This window comes from Semicossyphus pulcher, unplaced genomic scaffold, assembly GCF_022749685.1.
Source record: "Semicossyphus pulcher isolate SPU_LCO1_2020_fin unplaced genomic scaffold, fSemPul1.0.p SCAF_12, whole genome shotgun sequence".
Taxonomy (NCBI): domain Eukaryota; kingdom Metazoa; phylum Chordata; class Actinopteri; order Labriformes; family Labridae; genus Semicossyphus; species Semicossyphus pulcher.
In genome coordinates, this window is record NW_027211626.1 from 12,440,189 (window position 1) to 12,467,325 (window position 27,137).

Sequence of the window (27,137 nt, forward strand, 5' to 3'; positions counted from 1 at the left end):
GGGTAGTGTTCCCTTCATTCATTCTAGTATTTTATCAGACAGTGGTGACAACAACAATGCATATAAATATGAATTTATTTGTGTTTATGAGAACAACAGAAAACATGACAAGAAATAAAAGATGCATTTACATTCTCAATTTAAGCACAACATTAAAACTACTCAGGACAGATTTTCAGAGGAAGTAGCAGAACTACAATGATTGAAAACACTTTTTTTATGTACATTTTTCAGCTATAACCAAAGCCTGTGTGCTTTTCACTTCTTTGCTCTTTTTCCTTTCTGGGGTTTCTCACTCTTTTTCGAGTATTTTGCCTCCAGGTCAGACAGGAAACTATTAAAATTCTGCTCTCTCGACTTCTGCCTTTGCTGAAAAATGAAAAAGAAGGATGTTATTGAGAAAATGAAAACAATGAGGTACAGTCAAAATGTCATACATGTGCAGAACTGTGCATGCATTTCTTACCTGCAGCATCATCACAAGACTGTCGTCTTCATCACCGAGACCCATCTCCTTCTGCATTTCTTCTGCTTCTTTTCGCTCACGATCAGCCTGGAAGGTCAATTGCAGTCACATCAATCACTTGTAAGATACAACAACCTTTTCCTGTGGGTGTAGATATGATCGACATAACACATTTCTCACCCTCTTCCTACGAGCTCTCTTCTTCTTTTCATTCTCCTTAGTAAACGCTGGGAATGCTGTGACTTCACCGCTCTTGATGGCAGCCTGGATGATGCCGCACAGCCTGGGTTCATCTTCCTGGGAGCAGCACAGAGCTGAGGCTGTGATGGCGTCCATGTCTCCCTGGTGCTGCATGTACAGCTGGATTAAATCCTGCCGCTCCTCATCAGAGCCCTTGTATTTCTTCTCAAATTCAAGGATGTCCTGCACTGTGATCTGGAAAAGGATGGAAAGAGAGAGCAGGTTGTCAGAACAAAATGATAAAGCATAAATGGTATATTAACAGTGAAACCTTTGTACATAGATGTTGGAGGCTTTTATTTGTTGCAACATGGCAGTGACAGAATGAACTTGCTTCCAACCTACAGTAAACCATCTCTAATAGAATTCCTGGAATAAAAGTGACTCACTCCTCCTCACATCATCAGATGTAAATCAAAGCAATACGTGAGTCATTATTAAGTCACCAAGAAACACCTGCTGTTCTCCAATACCTTAGGGAAGAGCAGCCTCCAGTAGTCTTCCCAGCAGCGATCTTGACTCAGGGCGTCAGACTCTTCATCCACCACCCCCTGCTCGTCATACACAGCTCTCTGCTCCTTGTCGCTCAGCACTGCATACAGCTTTCCCAACACCTGGAGGGAGAAAAAGGTACATTTAGACTTAATTCTACATAAATTTGCAGCCCTTACTGAAAATTGTAATTACTATTTCTATAAACTTTATTAATATATAAGCAGGATTTGGAGACGTGATGAATTAATTGCAATAGACAAGAAATTTGACAGTAGTCAGATTTTGCAGTATGTTTAAAAATTGTTCTTCTGATATCTCTTCTTTTATTAACACATTATGGGCAATGCTGCATTCAGTAAGCATGCATTTTTACTAGTGCAAATCTGAAATGATAATTTTATTTTGTCAGGTATTTAACTAAATACACAAGCCAAAAAACAGACATTTCCATTTTGTTGAAGTTTTCTTAATTGAAGGTTGAGCATGAACATGTAGCCTAACACATACGACCAAACATTTTATCCTTCTCCTTCGATATGAATTACATGGTTGATAACAGATTTAGATTTGTATTATCTTTAATCCTATGACTATTTAACAAAGCTGTAAAATCAGCAACAACATAAAAGGGTCCTTAAAACATAAAGAAATATCGTTACACAACAGGACATGCACCTAGCTACATTAATACCAAAAGATCGTACAAAAGCACATAATAACGTGCTTTAGCTAATGTTTCAGCGAGGAAACAATGTTCAAAATGCTAAATAACTCCAATGCATGAGCAAAGTAACTATCAACAAGTGTTAGCCCGGGGGAAGGTGCAGAATACCCAGTGTACCTTTCAAAGTTAGCTGTGTTAGCTAGCTAGTAAAGCTAGCTTGTTCTTATAGCATGTGTGCTGTCTGACAGCTAACAACAAGGACAGCTAACCTGAAATTTCTCTGTGGCTAGCGGGTCTTCGGGTGCTCGGTCAGGGTGGACTTTGAGCGACACTTTGTAGTAGCTCCTCCGGATGTCTGCCTCGGCTGCCTCCTTGTTGATGCCCAGCACCTCGTACAGGTTTTGGGTATTGAAGAGCTCCTGGCACCGCTCGAGCAAACCCATCCTGCTGACGGCTCGACGTTTTTCAGAGATGTGACGGGTAAAGTATTTACTCTCAAGCGTCTAAAAAACTTTTTATGGCTGAGTTTGGAGGTTTAACGGTGCAGAAGTTAGATAAGTCCTATGTTTAGCGTCCTCTTTGTTGGTTATATCAATTTGGCGCGCTGGACTGTCACATACACGCCTACGTAAAGCGACGTGCTTACGTAATAAACAAAACGCCGTCTTATTGGTTTCGATTATCCGACTCGTCAGACTTTGTAATTAGTTCTTTTTTATAACGGATTGTGTTTTCAAATCTTAAAAGAAAAATAACTTTACAACAAAAATATATTGTTTATTGATAAAGGAATATAATATATACATTGTTTTGCATTTTACCTATCTTTTTTGATGTATGCATAAACAACGTATTGCTGCCAATATGTTGTTGTTTACATCTAGTAATGCTAAGTAGCACTTATTTATTCGTGCGTTGATACTCACCATAATGTTCCAAAAAACAAATTTATTTTATTTCATTTCAAACCCTGATTTGATATAAAATTCAATCTGACGTTGTACATTAATGCTAAACCTTAGATTACCAACCTAAGTGAATATATTTCAGCGTACATTACAGTCAGAATCCTACAGCCAAAATAGTGTCACAATGTCTGATGAATATTTGATCTGTATAATGCAGCCTTAGGGTTTCTATTTGGTACATTTAAATAGGTAATTTCTTAACAGCCAAAGGACAGATTTGTCCTTTTAGAAAGATAATAACCTGACAGGTAATAACAGATAATAACCTGACAATAACCTGACCTAACAGGCCGCTGCCACAGTCATTTAAATGTAATATTTTCCTTTTCAATCCTGTGCAGCCCCATCTTGTTGGGAAAATGAAACTACTTAATCTCCCTTCAAATAAATATCACAGATCAGTATGTCAGTGAGTTGCACGCAGCCTCATCTATAACAGAAAAAGTGTAAATCTGAAAACAACAAATTTGGTTGCAACAAAATCTAATTTGGCACTTTACATGAATGCATCACTCAGTCACGAACGCACAGATACCCCAGTATTTATTGGTGCATTTGAAGCAGCACAAGAATACATCAAAGACAATGAGGCGAGTCACTAAGTATTTTTCACTGCTTCATGCGAAAGCAGAACACAAAGATACACACTGACTTTGAACTAAGCTTCTGTAGATGGCACCCATCTGTGTTTATAAGCCTGTACAATATGCAGCACTGGAGATATACACTGCAAACCCCCCGGTGTCTGATGTTATCCAATTATTGCCCCATCTGTTTCTGTTGCATATTTGGCACAGTCTCTGTCGTTGTTTTCGTATTGACTCTCTGTCATCACAAACCTCGTCTGTCCTTTGTACTCACACACAAAATAAGCACATGGACAACTGGCACATCATTATCATGATCAACAATGGAAAACAAAATGACAATAGCACGACAGTTGTATTGTTAATGTTATGAACTTTTGCTGGTGTGCAGATCCTTCTCATATGCTTTCCATCCATTTGCATGAATTGTGCAAGTGGAGTTTGACTCTAACCACTGCTCCTTCAGAGGGAATATTTCCTTGTTATGGTAACAGTCTCTCCACAACAGTCAAAGAGCTTCGTTCTCATGGTCAGTCTTTACAGCATGTCCATGGCCGACGCATATTCCCTTGATCCGGGCCAGTCTAAAAACCTCCTGTAGGGGGCGGCAGCTCAGCATTCCTTTCTGGTCTTCACCATCTTGCTGGCGTACTTGATAGGGATCCCCCAGCGTCTCATTAGATAGACATCAAACACGTAGGCCATCCCTGGCTCCAGGCCCCCGATCACAGCTGTAGTGACGGCCCGCCGAGGATTCAGCTCCTGGAAATACTTGCAGAGAACTCTCTCGGTGTCGGAGCGGGACTCTGGCCCCAGACAGGGTGCAGTTAGAGCCACAGTCTCTGCTTCGCTGTTGCCAAGCTTTCTTCGGTACACACAGTACAAGCTTCTTTCCTCGGTGCCCATCCAGGCCAGGGTGACACTGTTGCAACCACGTAATCGGTTGAAGGACTTTATCTGCAGGGTGGAGGGCAGAGATGGGACCCCTTTGCGGTGGTATGATGAGGAGGTCTGCAGTTTGACTGAAGCCGTTAGACCTCCTGGTAGAGCCGGGTCTGTTGTAGTTCCTTCTCTCTCCAAGTGGATGAGATAGGATGGACTTCCCTGGAGCCAAATGTGCTCTAAATCTCCGCCCACAGCCTTTGCGCTCAAAACCTGACCTTTACTCGACACGGTGACCTTGACCTTTTCGCCTTTGCCGCAGCTCTGCAGGGTTAGGAGGCCACTCTGCTGCCAGCCCCGAGGACGGAAACTGAAGAACTGCTCCGAGTGTAAGCCTCGGTCTTGGAAGGTCACCCACCTCAGCTCGCCTTCTCTCAGCGTGGTGATCGCTGGCCGGGCCTCCTCGTGCGTCCGAGCGAATGTCCCCTTGTAGGCCGCGCTGGTCCCGTTCAGCCTGTCCATCACAAAGACGTCAAAGTAGTACTGGGTTTCAGGGAGGAGCTCGGAGACGGTGCAGACGCTCTCCGTCCCCTGACACACACACTGGAGATCAGCATACTCGTCAGTGAGTGAGGAAGGTGCACTCTGGGATTCAGAGTCCCACTGCTGCCACCACCACTCCTTCAGAATCGGCCAAGCTGTCACCCTCCTCTTCCTCTCCTTCTTCTCCTGCTTCTGATCCTTCTCCTTCCTCATGCTCTGCTGTGCGGCACAGACGCTCGGGTAGCTTTGCTGAGAGTTGGCGAGGACACAGTATTCGTAACTTTTCTGGGTGGGTGTGAGGCTGGTGATGGAGGCGCTGGGCGCCCAGCTGAGGGTGACGCTGGTCATGCCGACACCCAGTGTGTGAACTCGGGGGTCAGCTGGGAGCAGAGGGAAGGCGCCCGAGGGCCCCTGGCCTTCATGGAGGAACACGGTAGCTCTGGTGTTCTTCTGTTTGGAGCGCAGCCTCAGGATGTAGACAGAAGTATGGGGATAGGACGGACCCTTGTAGGTGTCCACTGTGTTGCCTGTGAAGCTGTGTATTTTCTCCTCTGTCCCTGGACCTCGCCACCAGACCTCTGGCACACTCTTTTTGGTGCTCCCTGTTAAAAGGAAGGAAAACTTAGAATCATGGTAGCCTTCGATTGATCAAAGAATGCCATATATGTTTTCCGTAGTGCTGTGTCACTTGAATGTTTGACCTTCACTTTACAGAATAATGTATGTGCATGCATTTGAGTGCATATGTGTTTGACAGCAGAAGCCTTTTTTTCATTTGAAGAAGGAAGAAAGTTTCTATGTTTTGTTGGCATAAGTCTTGTTGTCACCATGAGTTTGCCGGGCAAATTAGACCCGAGAGAGTAGCGCGTCCAAGAAAAAGTTGCAGTGTGAAACTTCCCATCAAAACACAAGTTGCTATTTTTATATATCTGTTCAAATAAAGATGCAAGCTGGCCATCTCATCCTGCTTCCTGCCTTTATGCTAAGCTAGGCTAATCAATTCCCGTCTCCAATTATCATCAAAGTTTAGTCAAGAAGCAAAGAAGCCTTTCTTTAATTCTTTGTGTAGACAAACTTTCCTAAGAATCCTCAGCAGCGCAGGAAGTAGTTTTACAGGGATAAAAACAACTGTTTTGCAATTTAATGAGCAGCAATCTGCTGAGCAGAGATCATAACTCAAACTTCAACAATACATCTCAATCCTGCACAATGTTGAAGGAAATGAGAGAATCCATGATGTGTGTATGAGTACATCGTATTTGGTAGCACTTTATATTAAGGTTATTGTAATAAGCATTAGATGACCGGTTTAAAGACCCGTTTAAATCTGAAAACATCATTCACATGTTTATTTTAAATTTAAGAGTCATTTTAAAGCATGAATATGAAACCTGTGAAACCAAGACTGGACTGGATACGTGATTGAACCACTGAGCTAAACTGCCACCCCTAATTTTGCAAATGATTCATGGGGCTGCAGGAGACGTCATCACTGCAAGTTGCATAAAACAATTGACAACTTAGCACACAAAAATTCTAAGCACCTTATAAACGAGCATATAAATAAAATAAAAAGTCAATTGCCACTTCAAAAATTGTCACCATGTATTTCCATTCATACCCAAAGTGCTGTCATTGTGAAGTACACACTCCTCACTTGAGTGACGCAAGTAACAAATAAACACTAAAAAAACCCCGCCACCGCTCGTCTTCACGGTTCACCCTCCTCCAGATGAGAAATCGCTGCTCAGATGAGACCAAATGTTACCGAATCAAAGTGAATAATTCAGGCAGGCGATGGGGACGCATGAGCACAGAGTCTGAATGATTCATGTGTCATGTTATAACTTCATAATGTTATTTTACCAAGGAGAGGAGCTTGTTAAGTTAACCTGCAAGAGTGCTCGCGGCACACTCAAAGTAATACTGTCTTCTGCAGAAATCTGGGCCTTGTCTGGTTTACTTTCAGAAACTATGGCCCTGACTTTTAATGTATCATACTTCAGCGTTTATTTGATTCGATGGGTTACGAAGCACAAAATATTTCATTCTAAGAGCACAGTTCAATTGTAATATCTCATTAAAGAAGTTGTTTCACATTTTAAGACATATATATAATGTTGGATGTCCAGACTAAACGTGGGTGAAGTTTCAAATCTGCAGGTGAAAGTATGTTGGAGGAATCCCCAGGCTTCTCAGCTCAGTCTGCAGGCTGCTGTGAACGGCAGGTTTCACACAGTTTTTTCTACACAAGGCACTTTGTGACGTCACAATTTGCAGCCTCAGCAGGCTTCAGAGAGCTGGCCAATCAGAAGAAAGTGGGCTTGTAAGGGAGGGGTTTCTTAAAGGGACAGAGACGACTGAGTCGTTTCAGGCTGTATGGGAGCCTGCACAGAGCACCAGCGTGAGAAAAAATGTTTTAACTGTAAATTATGCTAAGCTACTCCACAGGCATCAGAGTGAAAATGAAGCTTTAAATTAGTTTGTGTCATGTGTTTTATGACGTTTTAACAACCAAACCTGATGCTAAATATCAAATTTATGACAATGTGACAACCAGATGTGATCACGATTATGATCTCTGTCCTTGTCGGTGGCATTTAGGGAATAAATAGAAAAGAAACAGCTTTTTTTGTGCTTTGAACTTAAAAATAAACGTGTAAAATGTGCTGTTCAGAGGACAGAGGATAAGAATAATATCTGTCTTATCGACTTTAGAACTGTTGACAAAGACATCTGGAAAGCTGTGATATGATTGGCTGACTGAAATCAGTTTATCTGTTTATAAATGTGCTACAGCAACAGCAAAAACATTACACCTGGTATTTCGGAGAATTATTACTGACTGTTAACTCTGATTTTAAACTTTTCTCCCAATACAAAGTTTTTAAAGATTAGTGTCTTTGCCCTGCACTAAATCCCTCTCCCTGATGATAGTATCTAATTGATCGTCCTGGCTCATCCAGATGCAGTGATGATCTTCAGCGTTGCACCTGCAGTTTTGCGTGTGCGGTCGTACTCACACTGCAGGCTCTTGAGCGGTTTGTCCTTCAGGGTGCGAGCAGCCAGGCTCCACTCGATGGGGAGGTCACAGGGGCTGACGGTCACCGACATCCCCGGGGCCTTCTTCCTCAGCGTGAAGTACAGCCTGCGAGGAGAAACACCACCACGAGAAGATGTTTGATTCATGACGGGGGGAAAGTCAAATAGATAACATCCTGTTTCAAGGTGATGGACGATGCAGACGGTGCAACATTCTTTCATTCTGCTGGATGATTTGCAGATAATTTTCTTTCTAAAAATTTGAACGTTGCAGCTGTTTCAAACATCTGTCCCACCATTTGCAAACAAGCTGATCGGTCATTTGATAGCAGACCAGGAGAGGTGACCTGCATCACATGATAAGGCAGCATTGACGGATTCAGATGGATATCTGCCTGTTTGCTGCAACTATCTGTGATCGTGCTTAGAATAAGGACTGTTTTTACGGACAGTTTACGCTCATGCAAGACCAAACATTAGCATTTTAGATGGCAGAGAAGGACATCTAACTTTCACGCCGTCTTATTCTAAGTCAAATACTCACTTTTGTTCACTCATGAGTCCGTTTTAAACTCTTAACCTCCACTCCGCTTGAAGTCTCTTTCCAACCCAAACTCATCTGCTTCATGTCACATCCTCACAGCTGGTTACCCCTCATGAAAATTAAGCAACTGCATTGTTATTTATTAATAAATATTTGCTTACCCTCCTTACAAACATCATTATTCATGATTCTGTGCAGATGGCGCTTGTTTCCAAACAGATGTGCGACACTGTCATTCTCAAGGGCGCTTTGCAGCTTATTTAACAGAGTGATTAATTTCGGAGTCGTTGTTTTCTCTGCCTTTATTTGCCGTGCGGTTCTACATGGTCGCGCTGGTGGACAGACTGCAGCACACAGGGAGACGCATTTCGCAATTTTCAGCTCCCAGTTTCAGAAAGCGAGCACTGGCACTGGTGTGTAAGGTTCAGGCCAAATGGGCTGCACTTCCTCTCGATCTCTCTACAGTGGTGCTGGAAGCAGACTCTGTCTATAAAAGGTGGATGGTTGATGGCGTGTTATTGAAGGGGAAGTAACAAGGGCAAATCTAATAGTTTCAGGATTATTCTGTTGGGATGGATCGCTTTATACACAAACACATGCACTTATCTACTTCTTGATTTTTCAACTCTCATTCTCTTAAGATCTGCAGGACAGAAATGAACTTTTATCTGGAAATGCATCTGTTTTATAGTCGTCAAAGTCTGCATTGAATTCAGTTTCCGTTACGACATGGATGGACGGATTTATCAAGCAAACATCAGCTGCATCCAACTTCCAAAATTTGAGCCTTCGCTGATTTTGTCTGCTTTATATCACTGTGCATTAATATATTCATATTTGAGGCTGTGGTTTAAACAAAACAAGCAGTTTGAACACCTTTAGTTAAGGTTAACTGTGATCAGTATTATAAACTATTGCCTGACTTTACGTACAGTAGAATGGTTCCTAATTTGGCCTGTCACCGTTCTCTCATGGGGCCGAAGTTGAGCTCAGGTAATCCTTCATCATAGTCCCTTTATTTTCTGTTGAGCAGATTTTAATCTGGATGATATTTGACATAGTTACTCATATTTACTTTTTCCATGTTCAAGTTTGGTCTCTCATTATTCCTGTCTTAGCATCCTTGGTTACGTTTCCACCATTCAAGCATTGCTTTTATTATGACCTCTCTGCTCATTTCTTTACCAGTTTCCATGAACTTTTAAACACAGCTAGGAGGAAAGTTATTAAGTAAATTTACTCATGTGCAGTACTGCAGTGCAAATTTTGTTTTGGGGCTTTTATTTGCTTTTATTTAGAGAGATAGGACAGTGGGTGGAAAGTATTGGAAACACGGGATGAGAAAGAACCCAGGGCCGCCACATCGAGGACTGCGGTCGACATGGGACGTGCAGCTTAACCGCTGAGCTAAACCGTTTTTTTTACTTGAGAAGTGTAAAGTTTTCTGTTACATCATACTTCGACACTGATATATTTTCAAAGGGAAATATGCAGGTTTAGATTAATAATACGGGATATAATCAACAAGTATTTGTCACAGCACATGATCTCCTGGTTAACTATGGCTGTCAGGCTAGGGGTGGATCGGCCTACCTAGTTGATTGAAAAGAAGAGTGGCAGAAGCCAACCAGGGAAACTTTGAAACAGGTTCAAGAGGCTGCAGCGGAAGAAAACGTTTGTGAGTGCCGTCACAGAGAAACTGACCGTCGAGTTTCATCCTTTTTCCTATGGTAACGTCTTTTTGTTCCCGCGTCCTTTATGTTATAAAAGAACTGTCAATAAAGCCCTGACGCAAAAACATGTTGGAGTACGGAGAGAGAGAGCTCAACAACACGTAGACCTATTCACCTTCCATTTAGAAGGGGAGGTGATATTATAGATTAAGACAAGACTTTATTAATCTAGAAGTTTATTAGGATTAGATCCAACGTTACCAGCTGCAACATTAAAGTATAATGAGTAGCCTCTTTGTCTTTGAGTACATTATGTATATTATGATGCTAATACTTTAGTCCTTTCATTTTTAAGGAAAGAAAATTAATTATAAAAGTGAAAACTAGAATTCATGACTATAACAGTGTTTCTTGACTGTGACATCACAGGTGTTACAGGTGACTAGAAGGGGATGTCTTCTTCCTGGTTGTTTATTGTCCTGGTTGTTAAATCTGTATATTTCTTTTTAAACCAATCAAGAGTTAAGGCCCTCATATCAGCCAAAAACTCCCTCCCCTCAGCGTCCATACCTGCGAGTCCGTCCTTTGGGCAGAGTCATCGCCGTGATCTTCCCTTCAGGTAACCACGTAGTCGGGCGAAGCGGCACCTCGTTCTCAGGGGCCAGGGCCGAGTGCATCTGAGGCCAGAACATCACCAGAGCTGCACCGAGACACCAGGACAGGGCCGTGAGCGCCATCGCTGCTTCTCTGTTTCTCTCGTCGACTTTCCCTCAGTCACCACGTCTTGAATAACTCCCCGGACTCTGACTGTGGAAAAGGTCAGGAACATCAATCAGACATGCACACTGACGAGAGCACACTTAGTTAAACTTCTGCTGTACCGTTCACACAGACACTAAAGAGCTTCAGCGGCTGATGATTCATTGATATGAAGAAGCATCCGATCTTATTCAGACAGAATAATTCATGCAGGGGGGGGGGAGAGATTGCCATGTTTTATTACTCTGCAATGTGTGTGTGTGTGTGTGTAAAAATCAGCCATTGCACTACTTTTCAGAGTGTGAAGCGGGCTGCTAATATCACTCTGAAGTCGACGCCTTTACATCTACATTTCTATTTTTAGTCCAGAGAGTTCAAATGGGTTTGTTCTCCAAAAATCTTTCAACATTGGGTAATGGTGGCCATTTTATCCGGGGAAAGTGACGCCATGGTGATGTGGAGGAAGTACACAAACAACACCTTGGAGGGGCTGGGATGCAGTCACAACCAATCAGGATGCATTACTGCGAAGGAAAGTATCGGATTCTTCTTTCTTTGCTGCGTTTATTTGCCTTCTTTCAAACTCTGTGAGAATTTCTTCTTCATGTCTTTTTTCAGTGTGTGTCCAAATATATATATGTGTGTGCGATTGTGTGTTTAGTTGTGTTTTAGTGATTGCAGATGATTACAGGTCTCTGTCTTCTTCTTCCTCCCCAGAGAAAGCACCATTTGTTCAAAGTCACCCAGTCTTCACACACACACACACACTCCCCGCCTTCCCCTAACAAGGTGTATTATGTCAGCTCTGTGCCCTATAGATCAGATGACAATCACAGTGGAACCATGAAGGCGGCTACAGAAGGCACATCTGAGTCTTTTTCGGGGGCCCCGGGACGCTCCGAGATCCAAACTCACAAACCCGTCGCACAGCTACAAAGTCGCCTGCTCATTATCCTTGCAAAGACACGAGGGGAGTGATCGACCCATAAAGCTTTAACTGAGAGACATGCAGCGAGAGAGAGAGAGAGAGGGAGAGAGGAAGATTGGAATAGAAGGGTAAGGGAGGGAAGAAGAAGAAGAAGAAGAGGATGTTGGATCCTAGAGTAATTAGAGGCAAGATGACGGAGAGAGAGAGAGGGGAAAAAAGAGGAGAAAGTGTAACTGGAAAATCAGAGATGAAAAAAAAAGGTTGCAATGAATTTGTTTCGGTGTTTTAGCCCGACACATGAAACTGATTGGTGTTTACTTTAGCCCCCGTGTCCAATGGGTTCTAATGTGCCACATATAACCAGACGGCTGCACACCACCTCGCAGCCCTTTCTCACACGCCCCCTCATTCAATCTTCATAAAGATGAAGACACACACACACACACACACAAAAAAAAAGCTTGGCGGGCTTGTTTCTTCAAACCGGGGCCCGCTGATAAAATATGCATACGGCTCCTCAGCAAATTACGGCCGATTGAATTTTCATAAGGCAAAGAAAAGAAAAAAACAGGCTGGGTCTTACAGAGCGAGGGAGCCTGGTGAACTTAACTACCGGCCTCTATAAATAAATACACACTCCCCTTTAAACACATGACTTTGATGGTCTTGCTCAGCTCTCTGTTGAGTTTCCTCTTTCCGTTATGTTTATCCCAGACTGTCAGCTGACTGCATTTATTCTGGACACAGATTGGGTTTTAATTAAAGACACTTCAACCCCACTCTCTCTCTCTCTCTGCTTCTTTTTCGGGCGACTTTTCTTTCCATTTGGCCCCCGTATTTAGAAGTTAAAGCCGGCTCAGTTTCACAGGGACAGGTTGAGTGCTGTGTGTGCGTTCTGTCCGCACATTGTATTAGCTATCTTGCATCTCTCTGGCAGGACCATCTGCCTTCTGTTATCTGTGGGCAGGGACAGATTAAATGGCATGGGGTGGTCCCTGCAGGATCCACTGTCCCCCCTTCCCCGCCCCCTAAAACTACTGCGAGCATAAAAAAAACTGGCCTGTGGTTCAAGGTGGGGGCTGATGAGATGATGGCGGGGCTAACATGCAATGACCATGGAAGTTGATGGGATTTTCCGGCTGATTTTCTACCTCGCTGCATGTATATTTTAATATATTAACCAGTCCCCTTTGTGCATGCACCTTCCCTTCTACTTCTCTTGTCTCTTTCCGTCTTACGCACTTTTTCTAAGTCTGCTTTTTCTTTCTGATCGCAGTCCCACTCCAAAGTCCTACTTTTCTTTGTGAATGACAAGAGAATTTCTGGAAATCAGAGAGACATTGAGCAATAAAATACACAAAAAACACACGAGGAGAGCCTTCAAACGTGCAGAAATGTGATGCTGTCATGATGAAAACCATCCTGCAACAAATAAAAAGTGTCCTGCATCTGTCTCAGCCTTTTTAAAAACCCCTCCAGAGACTCAACACACACACACACACACACAAACACACACACAGAAAAGAACTGATCCAAAGAAACAACTTGCTGACTTACACATCCACTTGAAATACGAGACCCTCATGCACACACACACACACACACACACACACACATGCTCTGCAAGGACAACAACATGCATGCATGCATCCCCCCTTACCTTCTCTCCGTGCACGCTCTCCCACTCCTGCGCAGGGAGTGAGGGATGGGATCAAATGAGAGAGAGGGAGCGAGGATGGAAGAGGAGGAGGAGGAGGAGGAGGTGGAGGAGAGGAGGAGCGACAGCAGGTTGTTGTTCCTCTGACTCCGTCTCCCATGGGGTGCTGCTCGCTCCCTGTACTTTCAGGAGGTGTTTCTTTCAGGGCTCAGGTGTCCCTTCAGGGCTGTCCCGGCACCTCTGCGCTCTTCCTCCCCAGGCGCTCTCCTCGCTCTTCCTCTCTGTGTCTCTCACTCCTTCACACGTGGAGGCTTGTCCTGCTAAAGACTGTGTGAATGTCATCCGGTCAGTGAGGTCTGTATCCCCTTCTTCTTCTTCTTTTCTTCTCTGTTATTCTTTCCCCCCTCCTCCTCCTCCTTCTCCTCCTCCTCCTCCTGTTCTTTCCTCTTGTTCCCTTTTACCTCCTCCTCCGGTAGTGAACGGAGCTCACTTGCAATTCAAATGGGCTCATGTGTGATTGTGTGTGCGTTTGTGTATCTGTATGTGCAATCTGAGAGTGAGGGAGCGAGTGGGTGAGTGTGAGGGGGCTGGTTGGTGAGGTCGCTGAATGGGGGTGGTGAGAGAGAGAGAGAGACAGAGAGAAAGAGAGCGAGAGAGAGAGGGGAGGTGATGTAAAAGTTAAATACATTAACCATTCTGTGGCTGCTCTGATAACATCTGTATCAGCAGAGGCTGCAGACAGCATGTTAGAGGTTACACTGTCTTTGTGCCCTTATCGTCTGTTCAGTCAGCTGCTCAGTCTGCCTCTAAATGAACGTGTTTCAACGGAAGAGCGGCCTCGCAGACACCTAATGGATTTATGCAAATATTTAGTGCGCTTTCTGGCTTTTAAACAAATTAAAAACAGTACTGTGTTAAATAAAAAGGGGAAGAGTGGACTTTTAACCTTTCTACCAGGAAACAGCTGTACAGTTTCTTTTGCCGCAACAATTTTTATTCCCTTTTCCGTGAAGTTTATGCAACTGTTACAGCGTCACTTGGTTGTTACAAATATTTGACTTTCATATGTTTTTACATCCATATCATGCTATTCAGAGCTCGTATAAAGACTAAGTAATACGTTTCAACAATTATTAGAAGTTTAAATATCTTATCAAACGTGGATATCACATATTTTTGGGGTTTCATGGGTGTTGAACGGATTCAAATTCAGAAAATACGACTGTAGTTTTTATGTGAGATTCAAGTATGGGGGTTTGTGGGTTATGGTGTTTAAGTTTCAAAGAAAAAAGGGATGTATTCTTGATATATAAATGCACATCTTATATTTATGTATAACTTTTCAGTTATTTGACTTATTTAATGTACACACATATTTAATTTGAGAGTTCTTAATTCTTAATTCATGCTAACCCTCTAGTTTACAAGGTTAATTACATTCCAGTTATTCGGTTCTTTAGCCGCTTTTTCACGATTTTCTTTCAAATAAAGTTTCACATTTTGCCAAATATGCTTATTGACATTCTTGCCAAGATATGAATAAGAAAATGGACACTGCCCTCGTGTGGTATCATGTAGGCTAACGTTAATATTAAGCTGGAGCAAGGAGACAGTTAGCCTAGCTTAGAACAATAATTGAAACCAGGCTTAAACAGCTAGCCCGATAAAATCTGCTTTACGGCACACTAATGAACATAATCTTTAATCGTTTTAATTGTTCAAAATGTAAAGTGTAACAATGTCAATTTGTTGTTTTATGGAGCGCTGAGGGGAGACAATGTTTTAGTAGGAAGTAACAGCGCTAGGCTAGTTATTTCCCCATTTTTCTAGTCTTTTTGCTCAGCTAAGCTAACCAGCTACAGCTTTGTACCAACTGTTCAGACCACTTCTAACTAACTATACTGTAAATCTGTCTTCATATATTTCTCTTATAAGCCTTTCTATCCACATTTAAGTCTTGTTAAAGTTCAGGAAATTGTTGCATTAGCCTAGCACACTCTGTAGCTAGCTTGTACTTGTTGCCCGGGGCTTTGTTTCTGAGTGGATCCCCCTCTTTGAGGAGATGATATTAGAAACCTGCGCCCCTGCATGCTATAGTTAGGGTGTAGTATAATGAACAGGAAGTCTACCAGAGAGAGACTATATATAAAGTATGTATACAGGACAGCTAAATTGAAGCCTTTATATCCTCCACCTATAGGTCAAGTGTAGCTCTTAAGAGGATTGGGGGTTTGGACATTCATATCAGTGGCTCTCCAACCTCACCCAGCCTTCTCATCTCCACACAATGGTGGGCCTCATGTACGATACTCTCTCTCCTGAGCTCTTTAATCAATATCATCAGGAAAACAGAAAGAGGCCCGCTACATTGTGCGCTAACTCCCCCTTTTCCCTTCCACGATGGGGCCTTTTCTCACTCATTCAGCAGGTACTTCAGTGTAGGGCTATTGAGGTCGCTCTGAATGGGACCCACTCCACCCAGAGGGAATATTGTCTGACCGCAGGCTAAAATCTGACAGACCCCCCCTTCTCTCTATCTCCGTCTGCCCGTCTCAGCCTGCAAAATCACTTCAAAGAAGAATAAAAAATGTGGCACATGAGCGCTATTAATAAATGTATCACTTCTGTGGCCACAACTGGTCTTTTTTTATGAGTGAGGACCCTTTGCTGCGGCTGGACTCTCTTTCAAAGCCACCAGTCTTCCTCTCTCTGCATTCGCTGGCCCACTTTACAGTCCCTAAGAAGTTCTGAAAGTCGGCAATCTGGCAGAGCACGATACGGCGGCTGCTTTTTGAAGATTGGATGGTGATTAACCTCGGAGAGATTACTGCACACGTACAACTTTATGTACGAGCTGCGCTGCAACGACTGTTTTTTTTTCAAGGCTGAATTTTACTTGAGAATAATGTGTCGTAAGACTTTTGGACATGTGTCAGACATGTGTCAGGCTTGGGATTGACGCACAGCCTTGTGCGACACACGCTCGCACACATCCTCTCTCTGTTTCACTGCCATCGTGACTGGCCTGAATATTTCTTTTGATCCCACAGCTCCTCTCTTCTTGTTGGTTAATAATTTATCGACATACATACAGTCACCGGACAAACTCCATCCGCACAGAAAGCGACAGAGTAAAAATTTCATTTGGCATAATTGCATGAAAAAGAAAGTGCAAAACTGGCCCTTTCATCTATTATTGATGTCTGCTTACAAGCCATGCATAATGCAAGGGGGCCCGTCTTTATGACAACCATGTATTAAATATCATGTTCTGCGGGTCGGGGGGTCTCGTGGCTGCGTGCTTTCACTGCCACAGTTAGTCGGCTTTGGTAATAGCTTTCAGGCACGGTGTTTTAAAAGAGGGACAAAGAGGGATTGACGGGAGGAGAAAGCGATGGAGAGAGATTGACAGAGAGAGATGAAATGGGGGGGACATGAGGGAGGGAGGGAAGGAGCGTGTGCTAGCTGACAACGGGTTAACAGGAATCTTTATTTTTAACAACATGTCATCAACAGCCGCCCATCTGCTCCTGTGCTGTCAGAGTCCCTTGGGATGTGTGTGTGTGTGTGTGTGTGTGTGTGTGTGTTCGGTGTAAATGTATAAGAGAGAGAGAGATAGATGTGAGAAAGCCATCACAGATCAGATCACCGATCAGCACCCAAAGGAGGAGGAGAGGAGAGAACAAGGTTAGAGAGATGGGTGGGTGGGTGAGACACAGATATCCCAGGACAGTAGGAGTGGAGGTGAACGGTGTGTGTGCGCGTATATGTGTGTGTGTGTGACAGGAAGGTAAAGCAGGATTAGGAGGATCAATCTACAACTGCCCTCTCTGTGTTTGGATGGGGGGATGGAAGGAAGAAGGTGGTCCAGATGTAATGAGAGGGAATCTATTAGCACAGACGAGGGGGGGATGAAGACACACAAAGAAAAGAGGAGGATGAGGAGGAGGGGTGTGTAGGCGATGCTGGACCTCCAGGGGTGGCCCCAACAGCTCATATTATTTATTTTTTTTTCGGATAAGGCGACTAGTCTCCGGGGAAGAAAGGGAGAAGAGATGTTTGTTGGTGGAAGAAAAGGAGGCTTGGACTTCAGAGCTTTTTGTGTTCGAAGCGGAGAGACAGGCGAACAGCTCGCCGTTCCGCAGGTCACTCATCATTAGCACATACAGTTTCACCGCAGTACAGTACAGTTAATCTCTCCGCTTCGTGTCTGTTTTCCTTCTTTTCCCTCCTACTTTAGACTTGTTTTTCACTCCGTAGCCCCCCAGTGAACCACTCGACTTTCCAAAAAGTTTTGAGTGCAATTCCGACGGATTGAAAACATCTTGTTTTTTTATGGTGTTGCGCTTTCTTTTTTGCACGACATGCGGAGCAAGTTGCCTCAGTCGTGTGTGAGTCTGCATCTCGTATTGAGTACTGAAACCTCGCCCCCTTTCTTCATCTCCTTTCTCCCCCTCTTCATCCTTCAGGCATGCTAAATGTGAAGGCTAATTAGTCCAGAGAAACCAGTCAAACCAAAGGAGCCACCCCCGGGCCACACACACACTCATCCTCCTATTGATCTTATAGCACAAATACACACACAAAACAGAGGCAAGCAAACAAGAGTTTTTATAGCAGCATTTATAATAGATGGTGCAAACATACAAAAAGGCAGCAAGCTTGCATTCAAGTTTCTTGACCTTGATAGGGGTCAAGTGTTTCAAATGTTCTGCATCATGCTCGGAGATGCTGTGTAGAGTCAGATGAAATGTCTTGCAGCATCAAACCCTCTTTTTTTCCCTCTTTCATTTCTTCTTCTCTCAGTTCCTCCCGCGTTCTCAGACATCCCTTCCCCCCTCTCGCTCTCCGTTCTCAGTCTTTCCCTCATTTCTGATCCATTTTTTATGCATTACTCCATTACTCTCAACTCCCATTTACAGTGCATTACCTCCTTTCTCCCATCTTCCACAAACACACTTTGTACTCCTCTCTCCTCCTTTCTTCCCTCCTTCACTCTCCTCCAGTGCATTACAACACTTTCCTCCTCTTCTTCTTCCCCTTCACCCCCTTTATTATCTCTTTGTCTCTTCCCCAGTCACGTCATCCCATACTAAGGGTTTCTTCTCCCCGTGTCTTTATTTCCCATCTAGTTTGTAATTCACTATACATCACGCTGTCTGTCTGCACTGCCGTCATCCTCCCGTTTTAATTGGCTATTCAAAGCATGCCATGCAATAGTCTCTGCTCTTTTACAACACAAATGTACAAATGTCAGCTAATGTCATTAACAGAGCTGGAGGTCAGTCCGTCCAGACATTTATGGTCTCATTTGAGCACACACATGAATGCACAGATTAGCAGCAGACCCATGTTTGATGGCGTGATATATCACTTTATAACAAGCTGCAATAAAGAGTGGAACAGATTAAAAGAGAGAGCAGCGTGTAGAGATGCCTTCCTGTTGTTTTAAAATCGGATAACTTGTCTTCAGCAAGTTCTTTTCGGTGCAAAAGACCTGCAGGAGTTCATGGCTGTTTTTATGTCAGAGGCTGTTCTCTTTGATTGTAGGACACAGCTTGCGGGAGCCCATCCTCATTGCTGTGGATCAAAAAGAAAACAAATCATTTCGGTTTGAAAAAGCCTGCAATATAATCAGGAAAAGTGTAAGGCACTGTAGACAAAACTTTTAAGGTTTGTGCTCAACAAAATACATTTTCCTTGTAGATAATTGCAATCTTAAGTAAGATAAAAGTTGATTGCATACAATTACAGCTATTTAACATTGAAAAACACATTTTGAATTTATGTGATCAATAAAAGTTAATGTAAACTTGTGTAATTTCAAGTATATATATTATAAGAGTTCACAGATTAAGACTAAAAAATTCAAGTGCTCATTTTCAAGGGTTCTACCACATAAAAATATTCAATTCAATATGAATTATTTGGGGCATAGGTCAAAACTTTAGGTCAAATCTGACTGCTGTATCAGAATAAATCATGTTGGATTTTAGTTGAAGTTCTGAAACTAACTTTGAAATTGACTTGTGAACTAGGATGAACAATCAGGCTTGAGTCATATCACTACATTCACTGTGAGTATCACTGTGAAAGTAGTTAGGTGGTTGTTGTTCAGTGTAAGATTCTTTAGGTCTATGAAAACCACCTTGATAATATTATGGGGGACTTACACTAAAGTCAATAACAGTCATTATACAAACAGTTAGTTCCGACCAAGTAATCTGATTGGACAAGAGGCATTCCATGAGTGCTGATATAGAGTATAACAGCACTGGGACTTTTAACTGTATGTATCACTTTGCTTTAGGTGTTATGAATACTTTTAATCAACGTTACAGCACTAATTATATTGGTAGAGCCACATCGATGATCAAATAAACAAACAAAAAAAATCTATTGTGCCTATTACGTTTTACTACTATATAGCGCTTGTAGAACTGTTGTATAAAAACAATATTACACTCAAGGTTGTGCTGTTATTCTGAATATCAGCACTGTGGCCTTGTGCCAATGGCTGAATCAAAGCCATGCTGATATGCAGTACAACACTCCCTTTCATGTGGTTTGTCTTTAGTATATCCTGACCTCCACTGCATCTATTTTGACTCCTCTACTTTTAACCTGCCGTTGAAGTCCATCAACTTTATTAATGTTTAATACTTAACTGCCCCTTTAATGAATGAGGTAATTACCATCCAGGAAATTATTTTCTGGAGGAGAAAGGTCATATTTAAGACCTATTTTTTATAGTAACGGAAAATGGATGATCCTGTTAATCTTTGCTCTTCTTCAACTACATAAAAAACACTAAGATAGTTTCAACCCAGCTACTGATTACTGTAAAAGTGTCTGCAAATAATCTCAACCTTCATTAATGTTTTTCTGTGATCACAAGGAAAAACTGCAACTTTGAGAAAAAACACTAACACATGAAATGGAAGAACCAGGCCTCAGAGCGATCCACCAGACAGGCTGTCCACTCTCGCAGGGTCACCTTCCTGTTCCTGTTACGGTCACATGACCTGCAAACACAGCACAGTATAACACAAGGCATTCACTCATACTCTTGCGGACCCCTGCACTTGTTACATGCACAAGTAACCTTGTAAAACACAAAATGACAGATTGAGAAATTACGGATAGAAACAACTGCATTGTGGCTCTTCAACAGCCATTGTCTTTCAGTTCACCCTGCAGCGTTATCTCTGAAGGGTATTCCTTCAATTTGTGTTAATCCATGGGCAGCGGGAGGCACAGTGGGTAATAAACATTATCATTGCTGGGAATGGCTTGACATTGACACAGCCAGCCCGTCTCCCACAAAACCTGTCAGTGCAGACTGGCAGGGGAAAATGGGGGGTTGGGTGGGGGAAATGGATGGCACATAAAGGGAAAAAATTGAAGGATGTAAGAATGAGTGAAACTGAAGGAGGAGTTGACGAGAGCGAGGCAGAGGATACGTCTATTTGTGGGAAAGAGGGAAGGAAAGTAGGAAGCACAGATGGGGAAAAGAGGTGCTTCAACGTGGAGGAGGAGTGACATGATGGAGAGATGGTGTGGTCATGAGATCGGAGGGGAGGAGGACACAGGAAGCGGGTATTGGCATGGTGGATGAATGGATAGATGGCGTGCAGAGAGAGCAGCATGGTGGGAGGTGCAACTTGGTCACAGAGCGGAGGCGAAATGAACCACGGTGTGACATTTTTAACCCTTGGTGTTTCAGTAATTAGCTGAAAATCAACATATTGCAAAAGACAGAAGGTTCACATTAGGAGACCTATGTATGGCATAAGGTGAACATTGTGAGCAATATTATCCTTACCATATTTACCACTGAGTAATATCATGGTTAATCTCTACAGACTTAAGAGTAGGAAGTGTTGTGAATTTTGTTTGTAGTCTTGTTTGTAGTCCAAATAGTTTAAACCAATAACTGTTGAGTGGGCTTTGGTTCCATGCAGGAAAACCACCCGTGTGGAAAGCAAAATGTATTGGCCGAAAAAGCATCTCCGAACCCATCTGCTATTGTCTGACACATTTTAGCTAGCTAAAAAAAAACCTGTTAGCCGAGTGTAAACTGGCTACTTGTGAAAAATACATGTTGTCTCTCAACTCAAACTCCATTCTTGCATTTGAAGAAGCTAACTGAGCTGTAAACAGCAACAATAACCAGAGCATGAAAGAGGAAGTCTTGGCCCCAATAACCGTTATCCTTTCACTGAATATCTGCTAGCTAAACTGGAATCTCTGAAATATGAGCCATTTTCCCTCTGAGGCTACATTAAGTGATTCCCTTATGGTAAATCAGGTCTTCCTGAATATATGCTACATGCAACTCTTAAAATGATTCAGGGGTAATTAGCTTGTATATGTAGCTAGCTGTATGCTATGATGGCATGTGCCTCTGAATTCATTCAAACTTTTGTCAACTATTGATAGTTAACTATCATATAATTTTGGCCACCATACTGTAGCATTAGGAGCTAGCGGTTGAACTCACTGAAAGAATTGTGTAGCACAGTGCTCCAGAGGCATCCTCTTGTAACGCAGCTTCCTCAAGTCCCGGCGGCTCAACTTGCCATCTTTGTTCTTGTCCAGTGTGGTAAATCTTTGCTAAAGAAAGAGAAGAAGAGGGATAAAAGTAATAGTGGAATGAAAGCAAACTTTATCAATGTGTGTACTTCCTAATATATCAAAGAACATGCATTGCTAGCTTAAATGTGACATGTCATGCTAATATTGGTCCATCCGTTGGTCCAGACATTAACTGAAATATTTTAACAACTGTCGGATCCATTGCCATCATGTTTGGTACAGACATTCAAGACCTTCAGAGGATGAATCATTATGTATTTAACGGCTCCTTACTTTTCTTCAAGCAACATCTTTGGGCCAAAATATTAAGTATGCTATCACATGGCACTTTTAGCACGACATCTGCCTTGATTGTACATTGTGCTAATTAGCAGATGACGCGCTAAATTAAGTAGCTGATCATTGTCAACACCTGCTAAATATCAAAATGTTAGCATTGTAGTTGTGAGCATGCTAGCATGGTAAAGTTAGCATTTAGCGCACTCGTCAATGAAACTTTTATTTTTACCCAGCCGACAATTTACATTATTCAGAGACAACACCTTTTATATCGTGCAAATGGTGTTGTAGATGTATGAAGTGTTTTAATTGAAACACTTCAGACTATATCCTGTTTCATATCATCAAAATAATGCATGAGTTCCCTTTTAATTCATTTGAGGCCAGGAGGTCAAGGTGGCAGGCGGGAGCATATTAAGTTATCCCTCCATTCACCCCCTTATTGAATAATTCAGTGATTATTGACCAAATCCTATTTATACATGGGGTTCTTGAGAGCCTCTGTCTCCTTTTGTGGATGACCACACCACAAGCAACACAAGAACTTGCCACTTACAGTAGGTTGTTAATATCGATTTCTCACTAGACAGTCCGTGTGTATGCTAGCACGAGATGGTGTCTGGTGTCAAAAACAACTTTTATGTGTTCAGTGTTAGGTTGCGCTGAGAGTGAAAGTGATCCCTTGGTATATTTTTCTTCAGGCTGTGGGTTTTTTTTTTTACCACCATTTTTTGTTGTGGGTATTGATTACATTTGCATCATCATAATCTGAGCTCATCCTAGATTCTAAATGTTTTCTACTCTGCATTTTTTCCCCCTGCTTAGGCTCACTTGAAGCATGAAGTGTTCGCTACCTGTGCCAGTTGTGTCCTCTGGGCGTGGCTGAGGCAGCTCTGGGGCGGGGGAGCAGGTGCGTAAGACTGCCCCATACGACTCAAGAGCAAAAACCAGTCCAGGAGACGATATGGAAACTGGCTGAGCTCCTCCTCGGTGCATTTAGCCCTGGGGACTGATCGAGAATGACAACAGAGCTCTTTTAGCAGGCCATGGTGCAAATTAAAAAGTGAGTGGAAAATCTAAAGCTGTGTGTTTTTACCCAGACAGGGTCCAATGTGAGCCTGTCCTATTCGGCGTCTCTTTCTGCAGGCTTCTTTATGCAGCAAACACTTGTTCCCATAGGTTTTTCCCAGAACACTGCACACTGGTGCCCTCTGCCTGATAGCATGAGCCAGTGCCCATATGGAAATCGTAATGTGAGGATGGATTGCACAATATAGGCAGCTGTAAAATTACTTGGATAACATGCCATGAGGAGTTTACCGTGGACAGGACTGAGGACAGACACACTTGGGGACGAGGACTCCATTTTCCTGAACTGCCTGGCACCAAGATCCCACTGGACTGTGGCATTTCAGCAGCTCACACAGCTTCTCTGAAAACCCAAAGAAACTATCTTCATTTCAGATTCCTAGTTTTACATCTGTGTGTTTTCTTTTCCTGATTACAGGCCTGTTCTGGTGACTACTCATTCAGATTTCAGTGCCGATTACAGGTGCTTTGGATGAGAGCAACATAAAAAAACATCATATGAGGTTGTATTTAAGAAATGAAAAGTAAAGCAAATGAATGATGTGACAACCACCTGACTTATTATCATTGCAAAGCATTCAATTTGTGGTCCAGGATGCCATGTTTCACACAAGCAAGCGTTACAATTACATTTAAAATTGCAACTCAGGTAGTAATAACTTTATAGATCATTATTCTTTTTATCAAACTTTTGAACATACTTGTCTTGTACTTCCTTGACTTTGCAAGTGATAATGAAAAAAGTATTTGCAGAAGTCCATTTTGTACCCTGGACTTTGGGAATTGGGCGAATAACCTTAAAGTCTTACCTGGCTCTACTCTGCCAATGTATGGTCTCAGGCTCTCCTCAGCTTGTCTTTGTTTGCGCTGGGCTCTGCCTCCCTGACACACAAACACGCATACACATAGGCACAAACAGACGGATACAGTTTTCAGAAAGTTCCCTATCATGTTCGGCACAGAGCGGAAAGGATAAAAGGATCGTATGCTTTTCTTTTCATGCCATTCCAGAGGCATGCAACAAAGTCAGGTATAAACTTGTCCATCATTTTAAAGCTTAAACTTTGGATCGTGGTTTGTCTCCACAGGACAGTAATCAGTGTAATGCATCACAGATGAACCAATTTAAACAATCAAAAATGTAAACTTCTTGACGTCATTGGATTGTATTTAATAAGAAAAAAAAATGCTTTAAAACCACAATGAAAATGGTATGTTTTCCACATCCCCTCTCGTATGCTCCAATTCTAAACTTCCAGCAACTTTGTAGTCAGCGCCAGATCCACATCTGCCCCTAAAGACCTCCAAGTTCAAATGGGAAACAGGTGCAATGCTGACCCATAATGCTGAACTTGCTTTAACACTTAGTACAAAACAATCCAGTAACTGTAACAGCAAAAAGGTGAGGGTAGACTGTGTGTGCAAAATAATACACAAAACAAAACATCTGATTTGTTTACATTTGCAACCTTGGTCACAGAAAATCCTCAGATCATAAAACAGAAAGATGATTTTCATTCATATTAAAATATGCACACAGCGAGATTTTAGTTTCTATTCAAATTCACTATAACTTTAAGTCTTTTGGTCGGTCAAAAGCCAGAGAAAAAGTTAGACTCACCCTGGCTGCCCAAGTTTGAAGACTCAGGAGCAGAAAGAGGTCAAAGGTCAAGCTCAGGTTCATGGTTGAAACATCCAGAGGGTTACAAAAGGAAAATTCCTGCCTGCAGGAATGCACAAATATAGCTTTTGTTTCTCTCACTATAAAACATACCATATGACACTAAAAAAGAATAATCATTAACATCTGTAGCTATTTCAAGGATCCCCATCCGTCTAATTTTACATATCCTAAAATAAGTGAGATAAAGTCTTACAGAAATACTGCTGAGGGGCTCGTTTACCCAAATTATTCTTGGTTAATAGATGCATTTTCCTCTTTACAGATCCTATTTCCTCTCATTCGGATAATGTAGCCAGAAACAACGCAGCTCATTGAGTCCCAAAAAACGAATAATTCGGCATCACAGAGGAAACAGAGGTTTGAATTACACTGAGAGGACATCCAGCTTCCAGTTGAGGAAGTTATTATAGTCTAACATTTTCTATCCCCCGTGCAGCTTGGGAAAAAAAAAACATCTTACCAGGGTCTCTGTCACTGCTTTCTTCTGTTGCTTATTCCCTTGTTAGAGTTCTCCGTCTTCTGCTTGTTGCCAGATACCTTCTTCTCCGCGTCTCACCGGCGCCTGAGGGTGTACTCCTTTTACAGCCCTCTTCTGCAGTCTTTACTTTATCTTTTTATTTGATCCATCTATTTTTACATTCTTGCCTTATCTAACCCCTCCTCTCTGCTTTTCCCCTGTCTGTCTGACTCTCTTTCCTTCACATTAGCTCCTTGTTGATTGCACAAGAATCTTAAGTCAGTGATACTTCAAGGCATTGTGCAGATGAATGCTGGGATGATGAATATGGGGAAAAGTAAAGGAGTGCTGTACTAAGAATTACTAAAGGAGGGAGGGAGAGGATGAGTTTTTGGGGAAGTGGATGGTTTTCATTGAAGCTGGCATAGATCCACAGATGATTTACGAGCCAAAGAGCACATATGGTCACACTTCTTCTCGCTCTTACACTCATATGTCTCTCTCTCTGTCTTTCTCACACTCGAGCTCCTGTTGTGTTTCAGACACACACACAGATGCAAACACAGATTGCAAAGGTGAAAGAGGATAAATGTGTGTAAAGGAAGGACACCTTGGAAACGATGAGGCATTGACTGCTATAACAGGGAAAATGCTGCCCTCTGGTGGTAATGATGGTAAATAGCAGTTTCACTGACTGGTTTTAAGGGCTGGCAGGTAAATCTGACAAGTTCCAAGTTATCCTTCGGTTATTTATTTCCTCTTGATGGTAGGCTAAAATGTTGTGAATACTTTGTTTTAAATTTGGCTTTTGGACTTAGTTTCTTCCTAAAATATTTAATGACATCGTGCTTTAAACATTTTCCCTGAGTAAGCTCCTCTTGTGGTGCGGAAGAAACATTAAATTTTAAATAAAGCAGAGAGAAAACACAAAACAAAAAAACATGAATAAGTAAAAGATGAAAATAATGAAATAATTATATCCTTGGAAAAAGTGAGTGTTAGAAAAGGAGCATGTGTGTTCTGTTTGTTGTGATTTAGGGTCACTTAAACAAGGCTGGACTGTAGACTGTGCAAAGCGAGCAACTGCCCCAAGGCCCAATAGCCCCTCACAGGCCAGGAGGCCCTAGAGTCAGTGTATATCAGATGGTTTGTGCTAAACACACTCAAAACACTTTATCAGATAAAATAGAAGCCTCAAGTTAAATACTTTTTAAAAACCTGATTTGACCACCTGTCCTGTAAAGCTCCCCGAGTCATCATTTACATGATAGAAGTGACAACAAACAGACGTCTTTAGACATACTTTTGGTTTACAAGGGCCTCCTAGGCTGACCTGTCCTTGAAAAATGTGACAGTGTGGGTGAACAAGAAGTAATTAACCAATAAAATTCAAATGATTTTGAATATAAATTACACCTTTATTACCTAAACAACTATGGCAATAATATCCTGTATTTATCATAAAATATGGAGTCTTCAGAGCTTAGAATAGCCTCATAAATTCTTAAAGGGGCTTTGTATAACAATTTAAGCCATGAACCTAACTGATCTATTTATACAAACTTTCTTAAGAATACACAAG

General features: G+C 42.3%; 3 protein-coding genes across 3 annotated transcripts; all 3 read right to left on the bottom strand.

Annotated features, from left to right (window-relative positions):
* Nucleotides 1–78: 78 nt before the first annotated feature.
* Nucleotides 79–2,475, bottom strand: dnajc9 (DnaJ (Hsp40) homolog, subfamily C, member 9). The gene is made up of 5 exons (XM_069658982.1): nt 2,135–2,475; nt 1,180–1,320; nt 647–901; nt 467–553; nt 79–369 (listed from the first exon to the last, which is right to left on the bottom strand). Exons 1-5 carry the CDS (start codon nt 2,306–2,308, stop codon nt 259–261), a joined length of 768 nt encoding a protein of 255 aa, XP_069515083.1. The 5' UTR covers nt 2,309–2,475; the 3' UTR covers nt 79–258.
* Nucleotides 2,476–3,309: 834 nt separating this feature from the next.
* On the bottom strand, nt 3,310–13,982 carry ndnfl (neuron-derived neurotrophic factor, like). Its single transcript, XM_069658939.1, has 4 exons — nt 13,452–13,982; nt 10,675–10,911; nt 7,869–7,993; nt 3,310–5,447 (listed from the first exon to the last, which is right to left on the bottom strand). Exons 2-4 carry the CDS (start codon nt 10,839–10,841, stop codon nt 4,033–4,035), a joined length of 1,707 nt encoding a protein of 568 aa, XP_069515040.1. The 5' UTR covers nt 10,842–10,911; nt 13,452–13,982; the 3' UTR covers nt 3,310–4,032.
* Nucleotides 13,983–18,042: 4,060 nt separating this feature from the next.
* On the bottom strand, nt 18,043–25,086 carry sparcl2 (SPARC-like 2; the record flags this gene model as incomplete). Its single annotated transcript, XM_069659054.1, has 8 exons — nt 18,043–19,028; nt 20,379–20,473; nt 21,952–22,064; nt 23,180–23,334; nt 23,422–23,540; nt 23,646–23,757; nt 24,224–24,296; nt 25,036–25,086. Coding segments are annotated over 8 exons (774 nt in total), but the record flags the coding sequence as incomplete, so codon positions are not given.
* Between the last annotated feature and the right edge of the window lie 2,051 nt (nt 25,087–27,137).